The following is a 23644-nucleotide window of genomic DNA, read 5'->3' as shown; positions in this document are numbered from 1 at the left end:
GGGAGGAACCCTCAGTTCTGGGAATTGCCCAACCCTCCCCTGGAAAACTCATGAATAATCTTCCCCTTGTTTATCATACAAACAAAAAATCACTCTGAGTATCCAGCCTGGGTGCAGTGGCTCACGCCTATAATCCTAGAACCTTGGGAGGTAGAGGCGGGCAGATCACTTGAGGCCAGGAGTTCAAGACCAGCCTAGGCAACATGGTGAAACTCTGTCTCTATTAAAAACACAAAAATTTAGCTGGGCATGGTGGCACACTTGTATTCTCAGCTACTTAAGAGGCTGAGGCAGAAGGATCAGTTGAACCTGGGAGGTGGAGATTGCAGTTACCTGAGATCTTGTCACTGCACTCCAGCCTAGGTGACAAAGTAAGACTCTGTCTTAAAAACAAAACAAGTCCAGCATGATGGCTCACTCCTATAATCCCAGAATTTGAGCACTTTGGGAGGCTGAGGCAGGCAGATCACTTGAGGTCAGGAGTTCAAGACCAGCTTGGCTAACATGATGAAACACCATTTCTACTAAAACTACAAAAAAAAATTAGTTAGGCAGGGTGGCACACACCTGTAATCCCAGTTACTCAGGAGACTGCGGCAGGAGAATCACTTGAACTCAGGAGGTGGGGGTTGCAGTGAGCCAAGGTTGCTCCATTGCGCTCCAGCTTGGGCAACAAGAGTGAAACTCTGTCCCAAAAAAAAAAAAAAAAAAAAAAAAAAGGCAAAATAACCCCATTAAAACATTGAAAACTGGGCAAATGATATGAACAGACATTTTCCAAAAGAAGACATACAAATGTTCAACAAGCATATGAAAAGATGCACATCACTAATCATCAGAGAAATGCAAATCAAACCACGATGAGAGGCCACCTTGCACCAGTCAGGATGGCTATTACTAAATATTCAAAAAGTGACAGATGTTGGTATGGAGGAAACGGAACACTTATATGCTGTTGGTGAACATGTAAATTAGTACAACCTCTATGAAAACCAGTAAGGATATTTCTCAAAAAACTAAAAATAGAACTACCATTCAATCCAGCAATACTGTTACTGGATATCTACCCCAAAGAAACCGTTCCATCAAAAAACCTGCATTTGTATGTTTATGGCAGCACTATTCAAAATAGCAAAGATGTGGAACTACCCTAAGCGTCCATCAATGGAGATGACTGGTTATAGAAAATGTGCCATATATATATTATGAAATACTACTTAGCCATAAAATAGAAGTAAATGCTCCATCCTTTTGCAGCAACATGGATGAAACTGGAGGCTATTATCTTAAGAGAAATAACTCAGAAAGAGAAAGTAAAATACCACATGTTCTGAATTATAAGTGAGAGCTAAATAATGTGTACACGTGGACATAGACTGTAGAATAATAGACACTGGAGAATAGGAAAGTGGCAGGGATGAGAAAGCACCTAAGAAAGACAAGGTACAGTATTCAGGTGATGGTTACACTAAAAGACCAGACTTTGCCACTAAGCAAAATATTCATGTAGCAAAACTGCACTTGTATTCCCCAATCTATTTTCTTAAAAGTTGAACCTAAAGTGAAATCCAGGTAATACCTTTGTTCTTTTTCTCTTCCCTTGTCCCTTTCCCTAAAATAAGTTATTACTGAATTTGAAATAAGAAAAAACATAGACAGAAATTTTTATGTTGTGTTCACAACATCTAATAGTAAGTTGGGGTCTCAAGTGGAAATTGATCTTCAAAAACATTTGTTCAAACTACAAGCATACCTCAGAGATACTGCAGGACTAGTTGCAGACTACTACAATAAAATGAATATCAGAATAAGGTAAATCATACAAATTTTTTGGCTTTCCAGAACATATAAAAATTATGTTCACACTATACTGCAGTCTATTAAGTGTGCAATAGAATTATGTCTAAAAAATATACATACCTTAATTAACAAACACTTTATTGCTTAAAAAATGTTATCATCTGAGCCTTCAGTGAGTCCGAATCTTTTTGCTGGTGCAGGGTTTTGCATCGATGTTGACGGCTGCTGACTCATCAATGCGATGGTTGATGAAGATAAGAGTGGCTGTGGCAATTCTTAAAATAAGACAACAATTAAATTTGTCACATCAATTGACTCTTCTCTTCATAAAAGATTTCTCTGTAGCATGCAATGCTGTTTGCTACCATTTCATCCACAGTAGAGCTTCTTTCAAAACTGCCGTCCTCCTAAACCCTGCTTCTGCTTTCTCAACTAAGTGTACATAATAATCTAAATACTGTCTCATCATTTCAACAATGTTCACAGCCTCTTTACCAGGAATAGATTCTGTCTCAAGAAATTGCTTTCTCTGCTCATTCATAAGAAGCAACTCCTCACCCATTCAAGTTTTATTTTAAGTGTGCAGTAAGTCACTCACACCTTCAGGCTCTGCTTTTAATTCTAGCTTTCTTGCTATTTCTACCACATATGTAGTTACTTCGGCCTCAAAGTCTTGAATCCTTCAATGTTATTCTAAAGGATTGGAATCAACTTATTCCAAACTCCTGTTAATGTTGACATTTTGGCCTTCTCCAATGAATCATGAATGTTCTTAATGGGAAATACAATGGTAAATCCTTCTGAGGAGAATTTTGATTTAATTTGCCCATGTCCATCAGAGGAAACACTTTCTATGGCAGCTATAGCTGTATAAAATTTATTTCTTAAAACATAAGACTTGAAAGATGAAATTACTCCTTGATCCATTAGCTACAGAAATGGCTGTGTTAATAGGCAGGAAAAAAAAACTAATATCCTTATGCATCTCCATGAGAGCTCTTGGTTGACTAGGTGCATTGTCAATAAGCCAGAATATTTTGAAAGGAATCTTTCTTTTTTCTGAGCAGTAGTCCGAAAGTGGGTTTTAAGTATTCAATAAACCATGCTGTAGACAGATGTGTTCTGTTTTCTTCCATTTCCAGAGCACAGGCAGATTAGATCTAGCATAATTCTTAACCCTAGGATTTTTCAAAATGGTAAATGAGCATTGGTTTCAACTTACAGTCACCGGTTACATTTGCCCTTAACAAGAGAGACAGCCTGTCCTTCAAAGCTTTGAAGCCAGGCATTGACTTCTCCTCTCTAGCTATGAAAGTCCTAGACAGCATCTTCTTCCAGTATAAGGCTGTTTTCGGAATTCTACCAGAGGTACAAAGAACTGGTATTATTCATACTGAAACTATTCCAAATAATTGAAAAGGAGGGACTCCTACCTAAGTCATTCTATGAGGCCAGCATCATCCTGAAACCGAAACCTGGCAGAGATAAAACAAAAAAAGAAAATTCAAGCCAATATCCTTGATGAATATCAGCACAAAAATCCTCAAGAAGATATTGACAAACCAAATCCAGCAGCACATCAAAAAGCTTATCCAAGATGATCAAGCAGCCTTCATCCCCAGGATGCAAGGTTGGTTCAACATACCAAATCAATAAATGTGATTCATCACATAAACAGAACTAAAGACAAAAACCACATGATCATCTCCATAGATGCAGAAAAGGCTTTTGATAATATTCAACACCGCTTCAAGTTAAAAACTCTCAACAAACTAGATATTGAAGGAACGTATCTCAAAATAATAAGAGCTATCTATAACAAACCCACAGCTAACATTATACTGAATGGGCAAAATCCAGAAGCATTCCCCTTGAAAACCAGCAAAAGACAAGGATGCTCTCTTTCACAACTTCCACTCAACACAGTATTGGAAGTCCTAGCCAGAGGAATCAGGCAAGAGAAAGAATTAAAGTACATCAAAATAGGACAAGAGGAAGCCAAGAGTATTTCTGTTTACAGATGACACGATTCTACATCTAGAGAATCTCACAGTCTCAGCCCAAAATCTCCTTCAGCCGATAAACAACTTGAGTAAAGTTTCAGGATATAAGTCAATGTACAAAAATCACTAGCATTCCTATACACCAACAACAGGCAAACTGAGAGCCACATCAGAAAAGCAATGCCATTCACAAGTGCCACAAGAAGAAGAAAATACCTAGGAATACAGCTAACCAGGAGTTGAAAGATCTGGCTAGCCATATGCAGAAAATTGAAGCTGGACCCCTTCCTTACATCATATACAAAAATCAACTCAAGATGGATTAAAGACTTAAATGAAAGAAACCAAACTATAAAAACCCTAGAAGACAACCTAGGCAATACCATCCTGGACATAGGAACTGGCAAAGACTTCATGACAAAAATGCCAAAAGCAATCACAACAAAAGCAAAAATTGACAAATGGGATATAATTAAATAAGAACTTCTGCACTGCAAAAGAAACTATCAACAGAGTAGACAGACAACCTACAGAATGGGAGAAAATCTTTGCCAACCATGCATCAGACAAAAGTCTAATATACAGCATTGATAAGGAACTGAAACAAATTTACAAGAGAAAAACAGACAACTCCATTAAAAAGTGGGCAAAGAACATGAACAGGCACTGCTCAAAAGAAGAGACACATGAGGCCAACAAACATATGAAAGAAAGCACAATAACACTAATTATTAGGGAAATGCAAATCAAAATCATAATGAGATACCATCTCATGCTAGTTAGAATGGCTATTATTAAATGGTCAAAAAAATAACAGATGCTGGTGAGGTTGGGGAAAAAAGGGAACATTTATACACTCTTGGTGGGAGTGTAAATTAGTTCAACCATTGTAGAAAGCAATTCCTCAAAGAACTAAAAGCAGAACTACCATTCAACCCAGCAATCCCATTACTGGTTATATACCCAGCAAAGTAGAAACAATTCTATCATAAAGACACATGCACATGAATGATCATTGCAGTGCTATTTACAATAGCAAAGACATGGAATCAGCCTAAGTGTCCATCAATGACTGATTGGATAAAGAAAATGTGGTACATATATACCATGGAATACTATGCAGTCATAAAAAAGAATGAGATCATGTCTTTTGAAGAAACATGTATGGAGCTGGAAGCTACTATCCTTAGCAAACTAATGCAGAAAGAAAACCAAATGCCACATGTTATCACTTACAAGCGGGAGCTAAATGATAAGAACTTAAGAACACAAAGAAGGAAACAAACACCGGTCTACTTGAGAGTAAAGGGTGAGAGGAGAGCAGAACATAAAATATAACTATTGAGTACTGGGTTTAGTATCTGGGTGATGAAATAATCTGTAAAACAAACCTCTATAACATGAGTTCACCTATGTAACAAACTTTCACATGTACCCCTGAACCTAAAATAAAAGTTTAAAAAAATGTTGTAGCTGGCTTGATCTTCTATCCAGGCCACTCACATTTTCTTCACATCAGCAATAGTCTGCTTCATTTTCTTATCATTCATGCATCCATTGTAGTAGTACTTCTAATTTGACGATCTTTGCCTTTGCATTCAAAACTTGGCTGTCTGGCACAAGAGGCCTAGCTTTCAGCCTATCTTGGCTTTTGACGTGCCTTCCTAAGCTTAATCATTTCTGCTTTTGGTTTAAGTGAGATGTGATTCTTCCTTTCATTTGAACACCAGAGGCCATTGTACAATGGTTATTGATTAGCCTAATTTCAATATTGTTGTGTCTTAGGGAATAGGAAGATCCAACAAGAGGGAGAGAGACCCATCAGTGGAGCAGTCAGAACACACACAACATTAATCAAGTTTGCTGTCTTACGTGGGCATGGTTCATGCACCCAAAAACAATTGCAACAGTAATACCAAAGATCACTGATCACTGATCTCCATAACCGATATAGTTGGGAAAAAGTTTGAAATATTAAAAGGATTACCAAAATATGACCGAGGGACTTGAAGTAAGCACATGCTGCTTGCCTCTTCTATTATAATAAAATTGCAACAGTAATATCAAAGATCACTGATCACTGATCTCCATAACCGATATAGTTGGGAAAAAGTTTGAAATATTAAAAGGATTACCAAAATATGACCGAGGGACTTGAAGTAAGCACATGCTGCTTGCCTCTTCTATTATAATAAAAGGACTCACATGGTATTTACAATAGTTCTTCTCCCCTGATATTTACCAATGCTAAAATATGTCATTCAAAACTTTAAAATGATAATCCTATCACTAGGCTCTAGAATTGTCTACATTTATTTAAAGACATATCCAGAAAAGAGCTGATTTTCCTGTTTGTGAATACATTTGGAAAGAAGCTATAAAGATTTTGTGTACAGATGACTAGATAACAAATTGTAGATGCTTGGTCAGAATAAATATTGTTTACACTAGCTTATACTCTATATCACCTTGGAGGTTAAAATTAGCAAAATGGGCTGCATCCAAGACAATAGTATAAATTACATTTATGAGCTTATGAAGTTGTTATCGGAGGGAAAATACATTCCCAAAGTGTTACCAAAATATCTAAGGAAATATGACCAAACTTTTCCTAAACTTCAAATTTTTTTTTAAAAAGTTTTATAAGCCTAATTTCTTAAGTTTAGACTCAATCACAAGAGAAAAAGAGAGGTCCAGAAAAGACAACAGAAAAAGTCTAACACAATGAAGCTTTAATAGACTAATATTTGTTTTAAGGTTTAGTTGTATAAACAGATGTGAAAGCCACCTGTTTGCTCTATAAGCACTATTTGAAAATTATAACAAAGGAAAGGACAAAGTGCATTTCAGCAGATAACAGAACATAAGCCAAGACCACATGATAGTTAATAGAATAGCAGGACTACTATCCCAGGTCATCTAAGTCCAAGTCCAGTTGTCTGTTCTCCAGCTTACTAGAATATGGGGTTACTATTTTATAATAAAAGAGTATACACAAAGTGCACTGTCTTATCTGTGAAGTTGTATTTACCAACCTTGATAAAATGGGCAAGAACGTACAGTTCTTAGAATGGCCATAGAGGCTAGAATAAGCAAGTTACTCATGGAACATGTAATGAGGGTACTTATATTAGCACACCATTGTTTCAGATTACAAACATTAATTCAAGTAAATTTCTGCCTGAAATCTGAAGGAGTGACTGCATCATCCAAGGTGTTCACTGTATAAGCAATGGAGCCATTCCAATAACAATGGAGTGCCCTAAGAGAAAAACTGTTCCCATGTGCCAAGGGTACAGAGCATTCCAAACGTGTAAGACAGGTATAGACTATTTCAGGTATAAGATATTAGGAAAGGTCATATTGACATTATTAGAATAGAAATACCGATTCCTCATACACTGACATTACATAGGTTACAGGAAATAGTCCCCTATCTACAGTCTGAAAAATTAGGTTAAGCAGTCTCTCCAGATGTCCCTGAAAGGCCAGATTGGAAAAAAATTAAAATCAAATAAATTTAAACTGAAATTACATTTGAAAACACTTATTGGCATGAGAAAGGAAGCAGAGAATTGTCAACCAGAAAAGTGATAATTACGAAGTTTAAAATTTTGTCATTGTGTCTCTAGCAGCAGAAGCATGAAGTAACATTTTGATCAAGAAGGTGTGTAATCTACCAGGCAGATTTCGTTGGTGTCTAACATGGAAAACCATGTCACAGGCTATTGTAGCAAGTATCTCTACACAATAATTTCCTTTAAAACAGTTCTATAGTCAACCACCCTTCTGGTCTTCATTTGGTTTCCTTTGTAAGTTTATCTACCATGGACAGAATGTATCTATAGGCTGATAGAAATGTCTGGTCTGCTGGCAGTTATAATTGTAAAATAAATTATTAAATTGTTTTTCAGGTGTACATTAGTCTCCTGCAAGCTTTATTAAGTTGGCTTAACTACCCAAAGTCCTTATCACCTTCCATGAGTGTACTCAAATCATAAAATGAAAGGGCAGCTCTTGGACCTTGGTAACCTCACTTGGAGACACAGCCTGGGAGGCCCAACCTGGAACCCTTGTTAGCCTCTAATCAAAATCGTTATAATTACTAGCCCTCAGGGAGCCACTGGAGCTCAGAGCTCATAGTTACCACTTACTCTATGCATTCCTTAATAATTCAGCAAAGGTCATCAATATCTCCTACAAAGCTTCTAATAAATCCAGAGAGAGTTTTCTCACATAAACATCTCCATTGTACAATTCTGTCCATAATAAAGCTTTTACCTCTAAGAATCATTTTTCTAAGAATAATGGTAGAAGTATATAAAGGAGGTGTGCAGGTATTACGAGAAATTACTATAAAAAAGAAAGGAGGGCCGGGTGCCATGGCTGACGCCTGTAATCTCACCACTTTGGGAGGCCATGGTGGGCAGATCACTTGAGGCCACGAGTTCCAGACCAGCCTGGCCAATACGGTGAATCTCTGTCTCTACTGAAAATACAAAAATCAGTCATTGTGGTGCGCACCAGTAATCCCAGCTACTCGGGAGGCTGAGGCAGGAGAATCACTTGAACTTGGGAGACAGAGGGTGCAGTGAGACGAGATTGTGCCACTGCGCTCCAGCCTGGCAACAGAGCAAGACTCTGTCTCAAAAAAAAAAAAAAGAAAGAAAGAAAAGGAAGAAGAAAGGAGGGAAGGATGAAGGATGGAAGTGGAGTGGGGGAGGAAGGAATGAAGGAAGGGAGGGAGGGAAGAAGTGAAAGAGAGAAGTACAAGTAGAAGTTCAAGTTTGAATCCTAGGTCTACTACTTACTAGCTGTATGAACTTGGGTAAGTTACTTACACTTTCATTTTCCTTAAAAATAAATCACAGACATCCTTCAGTGTTAATACAAAGACATTCATATTCTTTTTAATGACTGCATAGTATTCCAATACACAACAACTAACTTACCCATTGTTTTTTGCTGTGCTTTAGTGTCCCTCATCTGAAGAATGGTTATATCGTGACTTATTTCATATCTGTGAAGGTTAGAGTTAATGTGTAAAAGTACTTAGGATGATGTTTGACCTGCTGTGAATAGTTTTCCATTTTATTCCTAATAACTTTTTCCAACTGATTGCACTTTCGCATCTTGCTACTGAAATTGTTGAAGTCCTAAAATCAAATTTTTAAATTCAGAAAATAAAGTACAATGCCTACTGATTATGAAGAGAGTATTTCCATAAATATAAAAATAACCAGTGAGGTTATACTTGTCAAATTTTAATGTGCATAAATGTAATTCAATCAGCTGGGCACCTTGTTAAAATGAAGAGTCTGATTCCAATGGTCTGGGGCAGGACTTCAGATTCTGCATTTCTAACAAGTTCTCAGGTTATGCTCATTGCTGCTGGTCTGCAGATCACCCATTGAGTACTCAGGATACAGACGGTGTGATTCAAAGGGAAAAAATATATAGATATTATTTGTAAAATGAAGTTAATACTTACCTCATAAGATTGGTGTGAAGATAACATGAAACATATCTAAAATGTTAGGATATCTATCAATGGGAAACACCATAATCATATTTTATTGCTTTATTGCAGGACTGCTCAATAAATATATTACTCATATGAGCATAAAATATATAATATACAGAGGAGCTCTCTGTGTATTAGACACTAATTTGTCTGTTTGTAATACACATATTGCATATTATGTACAGCAAAGTTTTATTTGTTGGCTTGCTATCTCTTAGTTTTATGGTGTCAGTCACCTTACAGAAATGTTTAATGTTTATACAGTCAAGTATTTCTCTTCTGAGTTCTTTTGTGTATTATTTCCTGCTTAGGAAGCTTTTCTCTATCCCCAAATAATAAAATATTCTCCCAAATTTATATTATTTTTTAAATTTTCAAGTAATTTCATTGTTTTTGTTTGTTTTGTTTTGTTCTGAGATAGGGTGTCACTGTCTCACCCAGGATAGAGTGCAGTGGCCGATCACAGCTCACTGCATTCTCGGACTCCTGGGCTCAAGGCACCTTCCAGTCTCAGCTATTTGGGTAGCTGGGACTACAGGCACGTACCACGTACCACCTCCATACCCAGCTAAATTTTTTTTTTTTTTTTTTTTTTTGAGACAGGGTCTTGCCATCTTGCTCACTCTATGCTTGAACTTCTGGGATTAACAGATCCTCCTGCCTCAGGCATAAGCCACCACACCCAGACTGTTTTAGTCTTAACAGTTACCATGGGGATCTGGGGAGAGATCAAAATGTTTTTTAAAAATACACCTACATGAAACTTTCCCCACTGGTTTTATGGTTTATTCAATATTATATTATCATTGCTACAAGAAAGGGTCAGGTCAAGCATATTACACAAAATATAAGAACAATCTAAAATGTACATGGACCAGTAGTCCTAGCCTTTTCCATATATAACTTTCAATCAACTTATTTTCATATTGACAATCCATATCAATATTCAAAAACCAATTAACTATCAAACATGATTGCAAATTAATATTCTGAATTATTGCACATTGATTCTGCCTATTGGCAATCCACTTGCACAGTGCTAGTTCAGTACTAGAGAAAAAATTGTCTTCATTTAGGTCTTTCCCTGAAGCTCATCTCATTAATGGGATCTTCCATGACCATCTTATCAAACCTCAGCTCCTCCCACCCCTTTTCCCTACTTTACCATTCATACTAGTATTTGAAAAGTTATATTATATACTTATCTGTTTCATCATGAGAACAGAGGCTTTATCCTGTTATGCTATCCTCTAGCATCTGGAACAACACAGATGTAGGTTGAATAAATCACTGAATAGTTTTCAAAAGGTTAATGTAATCAAGTCAAAAACAAAAAGTGTCCAGTATGCTAAAAATGAATCTTTACCCTGTCAGTCATTGGATTTAGGCCAGTTAACAATGTACTAAAGTACAAACTAAATAACATGCATTTTTGACTGATCTAGGAATTCACACTACTCTAAAAAATGAAACGTCACTCTAAAAATACAACTATCCAGTTTGCCTATTTTAGGCATTTAGACATAGAAGGTTTATCTTGTCTGCATTCCAGGGCACAGCCACTGGGTGTTACTGCAGGCTCCTCATTCCTGGAACACAACTACTGCAACATGTTCTAATATCAATAGTTCCAGCAGTGGACTCCTTGACAGTTGCAAAGGGGAGCAGTTCCCTAGGTACGCCAATACTGTATGTTGGCATGGGAGCCATTTCTGGAGACTCGAACTTAAAACCACTCCTCTAAACCTTCCAATGATTTTGTAAGAAACCAGGTAGTTTCAAAATTCCCAATATAAGTCTGCATTCCTCTTCAAATAGCTAGAGTAGTTTGTTTCCTGAAAACTTGTATATCAAGTTTAAAAATGATATAAACTACATAAAATGATTTCAGACTATGGGGAGGGCAAGCAAGACTAACGCAGAAAAACATATGTGTACGTATGAGGAAAAAAGATCACTAAAGACACCAAAATGTTAATGTGCTCATTCCTGTTGGTAGAACTAGGTAATTTAAATTTTATTTTTGCTTATGGTTTCTCTAAATGTTTTTTTGAGAATACATTAAAAGCCTTTTTTGTAAAATAAAAGAAACAAAGCCTCCTACAGGAAAAAAAAAATCGAAAAATATCTCGAAATGTTAATGTTATAGGCAACTAGGAGGATTAACTGAAAGTATTAATCTGCATGGAACACCCATAATATAAACAAAAATACGTACCACGGCCCAAGCTAGGGGAGCAAGTCCCCATGGCTGTGATTCCCGAGCAAATGTTTGTCTATCCTAGTGGCACAGTCCAGGTGCCTGCTGCTGGAGAAAGGGCAGCTATCTTGGGAACCAAACATCTAAGGTGAGAGCAGCCAATGTCACAGCTGCTGCCAAGCTTTCTGTTGACAACAGCAGAAGTACATCCCTTAGAATTGGCTGTTTTGAAAGGCATGAAATAGAATGGAAGTGCCTTCACCTACCCAATAATTAAATAAAATTTTAGAAAAGAAAGAGCAAGACTTTCTATAAAATATTCACTAACAAAAGTTTCGACATAAGATTCATCTATTCCTGGGTTGCTCTTTATTCTTCCATTTTCTCTACCCACTAGCTTCCTGACTTAGTTTCAAACCAGCAATATATAGCACCCAGACAAAGACAAGTCATACTTTTTTATTCACAGACAGAATAATCATGAAGTAGCACAAGGCATTTGCAATTATCAAAGAAGATGCAGATAAAATACACGATTCTTAAGCTATGGAAATTCCTATTAAGAAATTTTATTAGATTACTAAGAAAAAATCTTTATACCTATTAATATAGTTTCACAAAACTATTTTTCAAATGTCATTTGATACTACTTTTATTAAAATTTTCAATGACAATTTTGATGAGCTCTAATTTTGGATCTTTTATGGTTACTGCTTTCTGGGACCTAAGAAACCTTTGGCTAATCCCCCAAGTCATAAAAATAATCACATATGTTTTCAGTTACAAAGCTTCATACTTTTAAAACAATACATTAGGTCTATGATTCATCCCAAAGTCATTTTTGTGAGGGAGGGGGTCACTGTTCATTTTTTTTTATGTGGATATTCAGCTATTCTATTCTGGCTCCTTTTGTTGAAAAGACTTTCCTTCCCTGTTAAGTTGTTTTGCCACCTTTGTCAAAATCAAGTGATCATATACATGTTAATCTGTTTTCAGGCTCTCTCTTCTATTCCATTGATTTATTTGTCACTCCTAGTGCTAGTATCACACCATACTGATTACTAAATACAACTTACCACAATAATCCTCACACTGCTTTACAAAATTTAAGCCTCACTAGGAAAGGATATATAAATTAAGCTGAAATACATGAATGGGATTAAGATGAGCCTTCCTTAAAAATCCATTTTTTAACATTATATCATGGCTTTGAAAACACTCCATAATTACTGTTTCAAGAGCAAAACATATTTACCCATAAACAACTGAGAAACTACATATTTTTCATTACCTCCAACTGAAATTACGTACAAAAAATATTTCATTAATTTTTCTATCAATTTCCCATCAAGTTTTTCTCCATTAATTCTGTTATTTAATACCACAATTACTAAGCTTAAAAATAATCCTTAAAAATTCATGTGTTGAAATTGGAAGATGGGTATACATTTCTCCCTAACAAATAAGTTATGTTAAGTTTATTTTACAATAAATAATAAAATGGTAAAAAGTCATGTATCAACCTCAGAAATATTCTTGATAAAGAAAAAAGTAGATTACTTCCTTTAAAATAAGTTTTATAAAGTTTTCTTTAAAGTCTGACTTGGAAAGGAAGATTAGAAGCAAGAATATTATACAAAGCAACTCCCAAAAACAATTTTAAAAAATCAATTGTGAGCAAATTGTATATGGCTCTTGGAAACTGCAGCCTGTCCGAACTTATTCAAACTGGCATAGAAAGATGCCCCATCACCACTACCACCTTTTTAAAAAAGCAGATAGCATGAACTGTCAAACCTCCAAATTTTTATACACAGCTTAACAGCTTGAAAAAATACTCCACTGAGAGTAACAGTAACACTCTTTAAGATTTACAATTTCTTCTTAACCTGAAATTCTGCTTTTAAGCGTAATACTCAGATCTTCCTGAAACAATTCTCTAATACATAAACAAATAACCCCAAACACTTGAAGAAATTTTACTAAAATAAAATTGAGATGTTTATTACTTTTCTACTGACAGCAATGAAAAATCACTGGAAATTATACTTTGTCCTTTTTAAATGATTTACATTAAAATCATACTTTTTCAAATAACTGGTATAGCAGATAAAATTCAGTTTTAAAATCCTCAAAACACTTAGATATCAAAGATAGAAATACTGATTTTTTTTCCATTAATGATGAGAAGAAATAAGAGATCCAGTTTAATCAAGATCTGACAATTACAAATTTTAAGTATTTAAATTACAGATAAGGATTATCATTTGTGCATTTTCTAGCTTCATTAAGGTAGTTATACATCCAGAAAACAAACAGTTCTCAGATTCAATGTCAAATAATGGAATTTGGGCAAGCACTCTTAACATCACTTTCATTTAGTATGCACTACATGCACATGATGCAGGTAGGGAAGAAGTTTATGAATTCATGCATTAAAGACAAGACAGACAGGCACTATTACCAAACGTGCACTGAGCCAATTAGGTTGTTGCTCAAAGTTCTTTATACATAATGATTTCCATGAAAATAAGTGCAGGAGCAGAAATGTGTACATATCCCAAAACATCCTCTTCATTTGGTTTCCTGAGCTTTCTTTGCATTCTGTTTTTCTTTTGCCTAAAAATAAAAATAGTACATTATAAAATTTTACAAGTCAGTTTTAGACTATGTTAAAATAAAATGTGCCTAAGAGGGTATTCTCAAGTTGAAAGGCTTGAAATAAATTGTTTATAAGACTTCTAAAGCATTATATTTCATAACTTGAGACTTATAACAAACTTTTCCTGGACAATTATATAGTATTCTTTGCCCTAAGAAAGGATCACATTTGGTTTGTAGTTCTTTCCTATCTGAAGGTGAAATAAATTATTATAATTGCAATAATTTAAAAATACATAATTACTCATTCCATAAAGTCAAACTCATTCATGAATATTCCAAAATGATATGTATACACATATTTGCCCACTTCCTATTCACATGAGTATAAGAAAAACCTTACATTAGTTTCTGTATATGTGAATAAATGAGTTTAACTTCACAACTTAAGTGAATTTAACATAATGTCACTGAAGAATTATGTATTCCTGGTGTCAATGAACTTTTTATGACCTAAAAAAAGTTTTCACACACTAGTGCAACAGATCTTCATTACAATTACATAGCTTGAACACAGTAATTCTGTTTTATTCTTTAGCACATAAAGAAGCCACAGGTTATAGATATTATCAAGCTTGACCAAAGTCCCACAACTAGTATATAGTAAATCCTCAATACAGGTCAAAGACACATGCTTTATAATATTGCTTCTCAATGTACATACCAATGACCTAGGGACCCTGTTAAAATGCCGACTGATTTAGTAAAATGCCTGAGGTTCTGTATTTCTAGCAAACTCTCAGATGATGCCACTTCTGCTGGTGTTCAGAAGACATTTCTAAAAGCAAGGTTTTAGAGTACTACAATACAATATGCTTGCCACTGTGCCACTTCAGACTTCTACATTACACAACTTTTTCTTAAACTTCCTTAAATAAAAAATAGAGCAATTAGAACAATTACAATCTCTTTTTGTAATGTATTAGGTAGAATAATTATTTTTTAATAGTATAATAAAACTGAGTGCTGTGCCTTAGAATAAGAGCAAATGGTCTGCGTGCCATATTAAAAATAATAAAATTAAATGCCAACATGAACGTCTTCAGTTAACCAGCATTATTTGTAATTTGATATGTGCATTGTATCTCATACAAAGTTTTCTTTCCTCAAAAAATAAAAATTCAATTAGGTTTTAGGTATAATTTAAAATAAAGTATGTGCTTCTTTCCTTATTGATCTCTGAGTATACTTAACAAAATGTTTAGTAGGATTAACAAGAAATGAATTTACTAGTTTTTTTATATAAACTTTACAACATAATTAAATGAGCAAACACAAGGAAGAGTGTCCATACATTAAAATTGAAAATAATTATCACCATTAATTGAAAACCAATTTATATACTTTACAGATAAGATCTCATTTAATTATCAAGAATGTGAAGTAGGTATGATTTTTTTTTTCCCAGTTTACAGATTAGAAAGAGATTATAAGCAACTATATAAGTGCCTAAAAGCATCAGCTAATAAGTAACATATATAAGATTTAAATTCAAAGCCTCTATTTTGTTCTGCTTTTGTTAAAAAAAGGTTTTAAAAAAACTATCATATTTATATATAGCATGGAAAAAATACATACTGTTAAAAATACTTTCCTTCTATATAGTGTACCAATGAGACATTAAAAAGTACTGACTCAAATCAGATAACTCTGTATTAATAGATATTAATGTACTTATTGTTGTGATACGCTGTAGTTATTCTTCTACCTTACTGCTATTAATAAATAGAAAAAAATCTGAAGCTTACTTATTACCAACTGAATCATAAAGTCACAGTAAAATGTAGACAAAATTCAATATTGTGAAGTTGCTTTGAATTCTCCAATAACAATGGAATATATGATTTTACATCATGGTAGATTATTGATAGTTAAAAACTTATGATAGACAATGATTCAAAATTACATACAAATGTGGAGAAAAAATTTTTTTATCATAAATATACCTGAATAAATAGAAGTCTCACAAATGTATCTTAAACTAGATAATTTTATATTTTAAGAAAGAAATTTAGTACATAATACAAGAAGTTTTATAACCATATATTTTTAGATTACCTCCTAAGCAGTTTTTTAATGTAATGTATATTCAATGAATTCATCAGTTAAAAAATATAAATATTCTCATATAACAAAAATATTTATTAGTCCTAACCAAGTTCATTATAGCCATATGCCCAAGGGAGAATAACCCTTTATTTGTCATTTTTCAAATACAAAGATTTTAGCTGAAATACTTTTATGCCATTACAGATTGTAGGCAACTGCTGCAGCTACTCGAAAGTCTGATCCTGGAGAGCCTCAGCATATAGTAGCACCACTGCATGGTGCAGCCACATCTTTTCTGTTTTTTCCTTCTATCCCTTCTCACACCTGTCCTTTTGTTTCCCTGAAAACAAAACATAATAAGAATCTACCATTCCAACTTATCTATTTCTGAATTCTATAGGTAATTTTTCTTAGAAGTATTACTATTAAGTAATTAACTATCACTGGTAAAGATTTTATACAATGATAAAATCTAATCAATCTATTCTAACGGTTTTTCAACATGCTTTATAAAGTTTGCATTTATCTGCAGAAAATGATATTTTAATATGGCATCATATCATTTTTTTCCAAAATAAGATGAACAAAAATATATTTTGCAAAGGAAGCTAATATATTACCACAGATTAAGCATTTAATTCCAACCACATATTTAAAATTTTATGACTGTGAAATTTTAAGTGGCTATAAAGCTATTTAGGAGCTACCCTGTGCTTGCTGGGAATCTTTAGCCTGACTTTGATAAGTGCTCTTGGCACCTACCAAAATAATACTATTTAGCACAGTATCATAATTGTTTATTCATTCCTTTCCCAAATCATGAGTTGCTTAAGAGAAAATAATACGCCTCAGTTATGTATACATCCCTAGACCTTAACAGAGTGCCTCGAATATCCTTGCAGCTAAATGTTTGATGAGTAATTAAAAACATTTCAACAATTCCAACTAAATGAGTGTGAATGCCTTCAGTACCTTAGAGAATAACACTTATTGCATGCATACAAGAAATAAATCTATCTCAATATTGCTTCCGGAATATTAATAAACGAACAGCTTAGAGAAATAACCAACTTAGAAAATCAATAACTACTTTCCTTAAGAAAACGAAGGCAAACACAACAAGAGTTGGTGTTCCACTAACATCAGGAATTCATTTACTGCCACCTTGTGTCCAAAATAATGTGAAGTAAGGAATAACGGTTCTAATGTTAAGCTGATAAGCTGTTGTTCATGCCCTCAAAAAAACCTGGGGATATAGTATAATTAAAAATCAAATAACAGGCCGGGCGCGGTGGCTCAAGCCTGTAATCCCAGCACTTTGGGAGGCCGAGGCAGGTGGATCACGGGGTCGAGAGATCGAGACCATCCTGGTCAACATGGTGAAACCCTGTCTCTACTAAAAATACAAAAAAACATTAGCTGGGCATGGTGGTGCGTGCCTGTAATCCCAGCTACTCAGGAGGCTGAGGCAGGAGAATTGCCTGAACCCAGGAGGCGGAGGTTGCGGTGAGCCGAGATCGCGCCATTGCACTCCAGCCTGGGTAACAAGAGTGAAACTCCGTCTCAAAATTAAAAAAAAAAAATCAAATAACAGTGGTCCTTCTACTTACTAATTTGCACACGAAAAATTATGTTCACAGACCAATTTTAATGCAAAATTTATACATTTAAAATTTGTCTAAGGGTCCCTAATAACATTTATCTAACTTAGTAGCTGATGTATCATACAATTTAGCACATTACATAGTTAATATTTATAATAGAGAAATATTTGATAGTGTTAAGAACATCATATCTAGGTATTCTTGTTAACCAAGCAATTTTGCGAACCACAGAATCCTGTATTAATCTAAAACTTTAATAATGATTTTCGATCTTGGAATACACCCTGAGATACATGAATAGAAAAACCTATAGTGGAAAAGACGTTTAGCAGTCTTCTGCAATAACCTTTACATTTAATGCTAAAACCTGGGTCACATGTTTCAATCAACAAGGTATATGCACAAAAAACTTATTAGCTCACATCTCATATTATTTAGAATTTATAACATAAAACACCTTGCTTGAAATGTATCTTTGCTTTGTCAATTTTAAAATTAATAAGAAAAATATACCTACCATGTATTCTTGTCTGTAAGTTAATGGTCCAAAATTTTATTTGCCTAGTAGTGTCTTCTCAAAGTGTTTCTCAAAATGTGGTACACAGACCAGTTGCATTAGAATCACTTGGGGAACTTATTAAAGAATCCTTCCCCTATATCAGAATATCTGGGGAGGGGCCAGGTAACATGTATTTTAAAGAATATCCACTGATGTTCACTTTCAGAAACACTGATTTACAGTATGAACTTAAAAACAATTTAACTGCATTTCATTTACTCAACAAATATTTTATTGTTACTCATATTATGAAAAAAATCATAGAAATCAGAATTTTCCACTAACTTAACACTAGTTTTCCCTCAGTGGAAAGGGTACTAGACTAGAAATAAGAAAACCTATTTCCTAATACAAGGTATTTTTTTAAAAAACCCAACAATGTCCATTCTACTTCTAAATTCTGTTACATCAACTCAAATTTTTGCTAAACTAGGAAAATATTATTTCAGTTATGAGCATTAAAAATCTGTTTTTGCTTAAAAAAAGAATAGTGTTTTAAATTTAAATTAATACAGCATAACCTGAGGTCTTGTCACTAAGAATCTGGAAGGCTAAAGTAGTGGGGTAATTCTTTATTTTTCATTTTACAGTTTCAGCTGAACTAATTCTTACAGAATATAAAACAAGAGGCAAAAGCAAAAGAATAAAAATTTTAAAAGCTTCCAAAAATTTTACCTCTACTCATTAAAAAAAAAAAAAAAAAAGAACATTTTATGTTTTTGGAGTATCTAAACCTAATTTAAGTATCTACCAATAAAATACTTACCTTTTCTACTAGTGGTATTAACTGCTGGTGTTCTGCTAAGGTCTTTAACAATTCCATAATGAAAGGCAGATAATTGTGCTTCCTTCTGATATTCTCAATCTGAAAATAAAACAAACATCAATCCACACTAACTACATTTCTGCTAATTCTGGTATTTTATTCTTTGCATCCAATTCAAATTGAAATGGTATAAAATATCCATTCTCATAAGAAAATGATTTTTGAAATAATGAGATTCCGTTTCCACTGAGAATAAAGATTAACAATAAATCATGTGGAGGGAGTTTCTCGGGCATGGCTTCCTGCCCTTGACTTAGCAAATAATAGAGGCCTTCAAAAGTCCAATCTAATATTACTTATGAAAATGTCATTTATAAAAACAACTAAAGAAGATCTACATGCTAAATTAACACTTGCTACTTCACGTGTGCAAATAATCAGGCAAAGTCTAATGAGACCAGCTTTATTTTGTGGTCAAGCACAATCTTTCCTTCAGATTGTTTTTGATCGAAAGGGGGTACACTGCAGGAAAAAATCTAAACTTCAGTGGAAAACTATGCACTGTCTAGAGAACGTCCTCTCAAGTTATGAGATTCTAGGCTTTCACTGTCACTGAACTATTATATATTTTGTCTGGTTTAATTGATTGCCCTTCTTCCATGGAAAATTTCCATCTCTTATTAAATTCATTTCAACATTTCTCTACTTCATATAAATTTGGGCTTCTCTGACTTCTTTAACTAGAGTTCCTTCAGTTAATTAATTAAATTAAAGCTTAACACGTTTGTTTTACAGCAGTATGAGAATCATTTTATCTTTTTTTAAACAAAGCATTCCCAAACAATAAAGGAGGAAACTTTATAGAAATTATGAAACTTAGTTTGTGTTTTCTTTTGGGCAGATATTAAAAGTTAGCTAATTATATAATAACTCTGTATAAGTATATATAAAGATGGGTAATTTACTTTTTAAACTATCACGTGAATGGAAAATAATCAGCAAAGATATTATTTCTTCCTTCCCTGTCTCTATGAGGTTAGCCCTCCCTTTTTCCTGGAATACTCTAGAGCCTGCCTGCCCCTACCACTTCCATCTGAAGAAATCCTACTAATTTAAGGCTCATGTATTTCATTTAACAATAATCACTTGTCTGTTAAGTATGACACAAAGCACTATACTGACATTGTGGTGAGCAAGAAAAAGGATAGTTCTTGCCTTACACTGACGTTCAAATGAAAAACAATCCTTTAACTATCATAACACACATGACAAATGGGATAAATCTTCCACATCCAAAGTAACACAAAATCCAGTTTCCCCAACTCTTTGCTTTTCTGAAAAAAAAAGGTTATTGGACAGATTGCAAGTGAAAGAGAAGACATTTATTAAAAATAACTCACCTTCATATTTGACTCTGAATTACATAAATGCTTGACATGACTAAATAAAATTAAATCAAATTTTTAACTCTAAAAAATGTAACAGCAAAATCAGCAGCAAAAAATTTTAAGTGAATTTAAAATACAGTTATTTGATTATATATCCAAAATAGGATCTATCCTAAGGAATAAGACAAACTTAAGAAAAGACTTTTCACTTGTTTTTATACTATTGGTACTATTATTCTGGACTGTTTTACATATACACATATACATATACACATACATACATTATATACATACTACATGTATATGGCATAAAACAAATAATTACATCAATTCTGTTAAGAATCCAAGATTTTCAGCTTAATAGAAGAAATGGAAATTCTTAAATTCCTTATGCACAAAGTCCTTGAATCCTAAATTTGAGTATTAATATGAATATATGATGTATTTTCTCTTCAAAAATAAAATATGAAACAAACAAAAATGTATTTGTAGCTCTAAAAAGGCCTAGAAACAATGATTAATCAGCAGCACTGAGCACCCTGAGTGCCCAGATAGTGGTGTCTAAATACCACTTTTCAACAAGGGATTTTTTTTACAAAATGGCTGATTCCAAGTTTAAGCAAGAAATGTACAAGAAAAGTCTAAGCCAGGCATGGTAGCTCATAACAGTAGTCCCAGCCCTTTGGGAGGCCAAGGCAAAGAGATCACTTGAGGTCAGGAGTTTGAAATCAGCCTTGACAACATGACAAAACCCCATCTCTACTAAAAATACAAAAATTAGCCAGGTGTGGAGGCAGGTGCCTGTAATCCCAGTTACTTGGGAGGCTGAAGCAGGTGAATTGCTTTAACCCAGGAGGTGGGGGGTTGCAGTGAGCCAAGATGGTACCCTGCACTCCAACCTGAGCGACAGAGCAAAACTCTGTCCCCCAAAAAAGAAAAGTCTGAAACATCTTATACTAGAAAGCAAGAAAGCTGGCTGGGCGTGATGGCTCACACCTGTAATCCCAGCACTTTGGGAGGCCCAGGGAGGATCATCTGAGGCCAGTAGTTCAAGACCAGCCTAGCCAACATGGTAAAATCCCATCTCCACTAAAAATATAAAAATTAGCTGGGTGTGGAGGCGCAGGCCTGTAATCCCAGCTACTTGAGAGGCTTAGGCAGGAGAACTACTTGAACCCAGGAGGCAGAGGTTGCAGTGAGCCAAGATTGCCTCAATGCACTCCAGCTTGAGCAACAAAGCAAGACTCCATCTAAAAGAAGAAAAGAAAAGAAGGCTATCAGAAACTAAGGAGGTTATGCCGAAAACACTTAGGAGACAGCCTGAAGTAGCTCCCAATGGCCAAAGATAGGATAATTTAAACATCAATAAGAATAATAATAGGCTGGGCACAGTGGTTCATGCCTGTAATCCAAACACTTTGGGAGGCCAAGGTGGATGGATCACATTAGGTCAGGAGTTCAAGAACAGTTTGGTCAACATGGCAAAACCCTAACTCTACTAAAAATACAAAAATTAGCCTAGCCAGGCATAGCGGCACACGCCTGTAATCCCAGCTACTTGGGAGGCTGAGGCAGGAGAATTGCTTGAACCTGGAAGGTGGAGGTTGCAGTGAGCCAAGATTGCACCACTGCACTCCAGCCTTGGCAACAGAGCAAGACTCCACCAAAAAAAAAAAAAAAAAAAAAAGAATAACAACAGTGAACTGAAAAATAAAACAGGTTAAAATTGTTCCTAATAATATTTTACAAAAATAAAACTGAAAGACATCTCACTACTTATCTTTGTAGGGTATCGGAGAATCAACATAATATTTTGAAATTTTGTCAATGATAGGAGGGAAAGCCAACAAACATTCAGTATACCTTCATCTCAAAATATACTGCTCTGTATTAAAACATTAAAGGAACATATTTTTTAAAACATACCTTGTATCTTTTTAATTTCTGTACTTCTTCTTCAATAAGCATCTGATTTTTGGCAACTTCTGACTGAATAGCACTTAACATACTATTACCCTGATCTGTATCCATGGGTTCCTCCTTAGGGGAAGGGAAAAAAATAGCACACCCTAATAACTGAGGCTTACGTTCAGAATATTTTAAAATGATAAACACAGAACAATTATTTTCAAATTTCTACTCTTCATATTGATAACAGCATGCCAGCCTAACAGCAACATTAAAGGATAAAAGCCCCCAAATAGTTCCTTCCATATTTCTATGTTCTTTTTTTTTCTTTTTTTTTTGAGACGGAGTTTCGCTCTTGTTACCCAGGCTGGAGTGCAATGGCACGATCTCGGCTCACCGCAACCTCCGCCTCCTGGGTTCAGGCAATTCTCCTGCCTCAGCTTCCTGAGTAGCTGGGACTACAGGCACGCGCCACCATACCCGGCTAATTTTTTGTATTTTTAGTAGAGACGGGGTTTCACCATGTTGACCAGGATGGTCTCGATCTTTCGACCTTGTGATCCACCCGCCTCGGCCTCCCAAAGTGCTGGGATTACAGGCTTGAGCCACCACGCCCGGCTCTATGTTCTAATACATATGAATTTTCACCTAAAACAACCTACACTGTAATATACTCTTTTGCCATAATCTCCTACTACACTATAAAATAAATTTTCTTAAAAATGCTTAAAAAAATGTGATCACAGGATTGTAAAATAAACTTTGTCTACTAAATCTCTTCTCCAATGACATTTACTACAGAAAGATAATCATAGCTAGTAAAGACTACATGTGACTCTAATGTACCTGATTAACTCTCTGAGAATTAACTTCCTTAATTATTTAATGAAATCACAGGAAATAGTTAAAATAGTCCATTCCTAACACTTATTTAGCATTTACCATTTGTTAGTCATTATTTTAAGTGATTTACGTGTCATACCTCATTTACTCCTCCTGATAATCTTATGAGGTAAAGATTATTTATTATCTTTATGCTACATGATCAAACTGAGTCACAGGGAAATATACTCAAATTCCTATATCCACTAAGTGGCAAAGCCAGGAACCGCATCTAGGCAACCTCAGTCCGGAGTGTGTATTTTCTTAATCACCATTCAGAGCCCTTGATTACACACGTAT

General features: G+C 34.7%; 1 protein-coding gene across 17 annotated transcripts in view; it reads right to left on the bottom strand.

The window, feature by feature from the left end:
• Positions 1 to 23644, bottom strand: part of UCHL5 (ubiquitin C-terminal hydrolase L5) — a 108838-nt gene that overhangs the window by 50682 nt on the left and 34512 nt on the right. For 8 of the 17 annotated variants that reach the window (XM_074390086.1, XM_074390085.1, XM_074390089.1 and 5 more), the window contains exons 9-11: positions 22481 to 22594; positions 19167 to 19265; positions 568 to 14146 (exon numbers count right to left, since the gene is read on the bottom strand). In XM_074390086.1, the coding sequence (XP_074246187.1) occupies positions 14102 to 14146; positions 19167 to 19265; positions 22481 to 22594 (258 nt within the window). In that variant the 3' untranslated portion in view covers positions 568 to 14101. Of the gene's footprint in view, positions 1 to 567; positions 14147 to 18357; positions 18509 to 19166; positions 19266 to 22480; positions 22595 to 23644 lie in introns of those variants that run through there. The other 9 variants (XM_074390096.1, XM_074390097.1, XM_074390087.1 and 6 more) reach the window with 9 other exon arrangements.

The sequence above is a fragment of the Saimiri boliviensis genome, chromosome 19, assembly GCF_048565385.1.
Source record: "Saimiri boliviensis isolate mSaiBol1 chromosome 19, mSaiBol1.pri, whole genome shotgun sequence".
Classification (NCBI taxonomy): domain Eukaryota; kingdom Metazoa; phylum Chordata; class Mammalia; order Primates; family Cebidae; genus Saimiri; species Saimiri boliviensis.
Note: the sequence above shows the minus strand (reverse complement) of the source record. Positions and strands in the feature narration are given on the sequence as shown.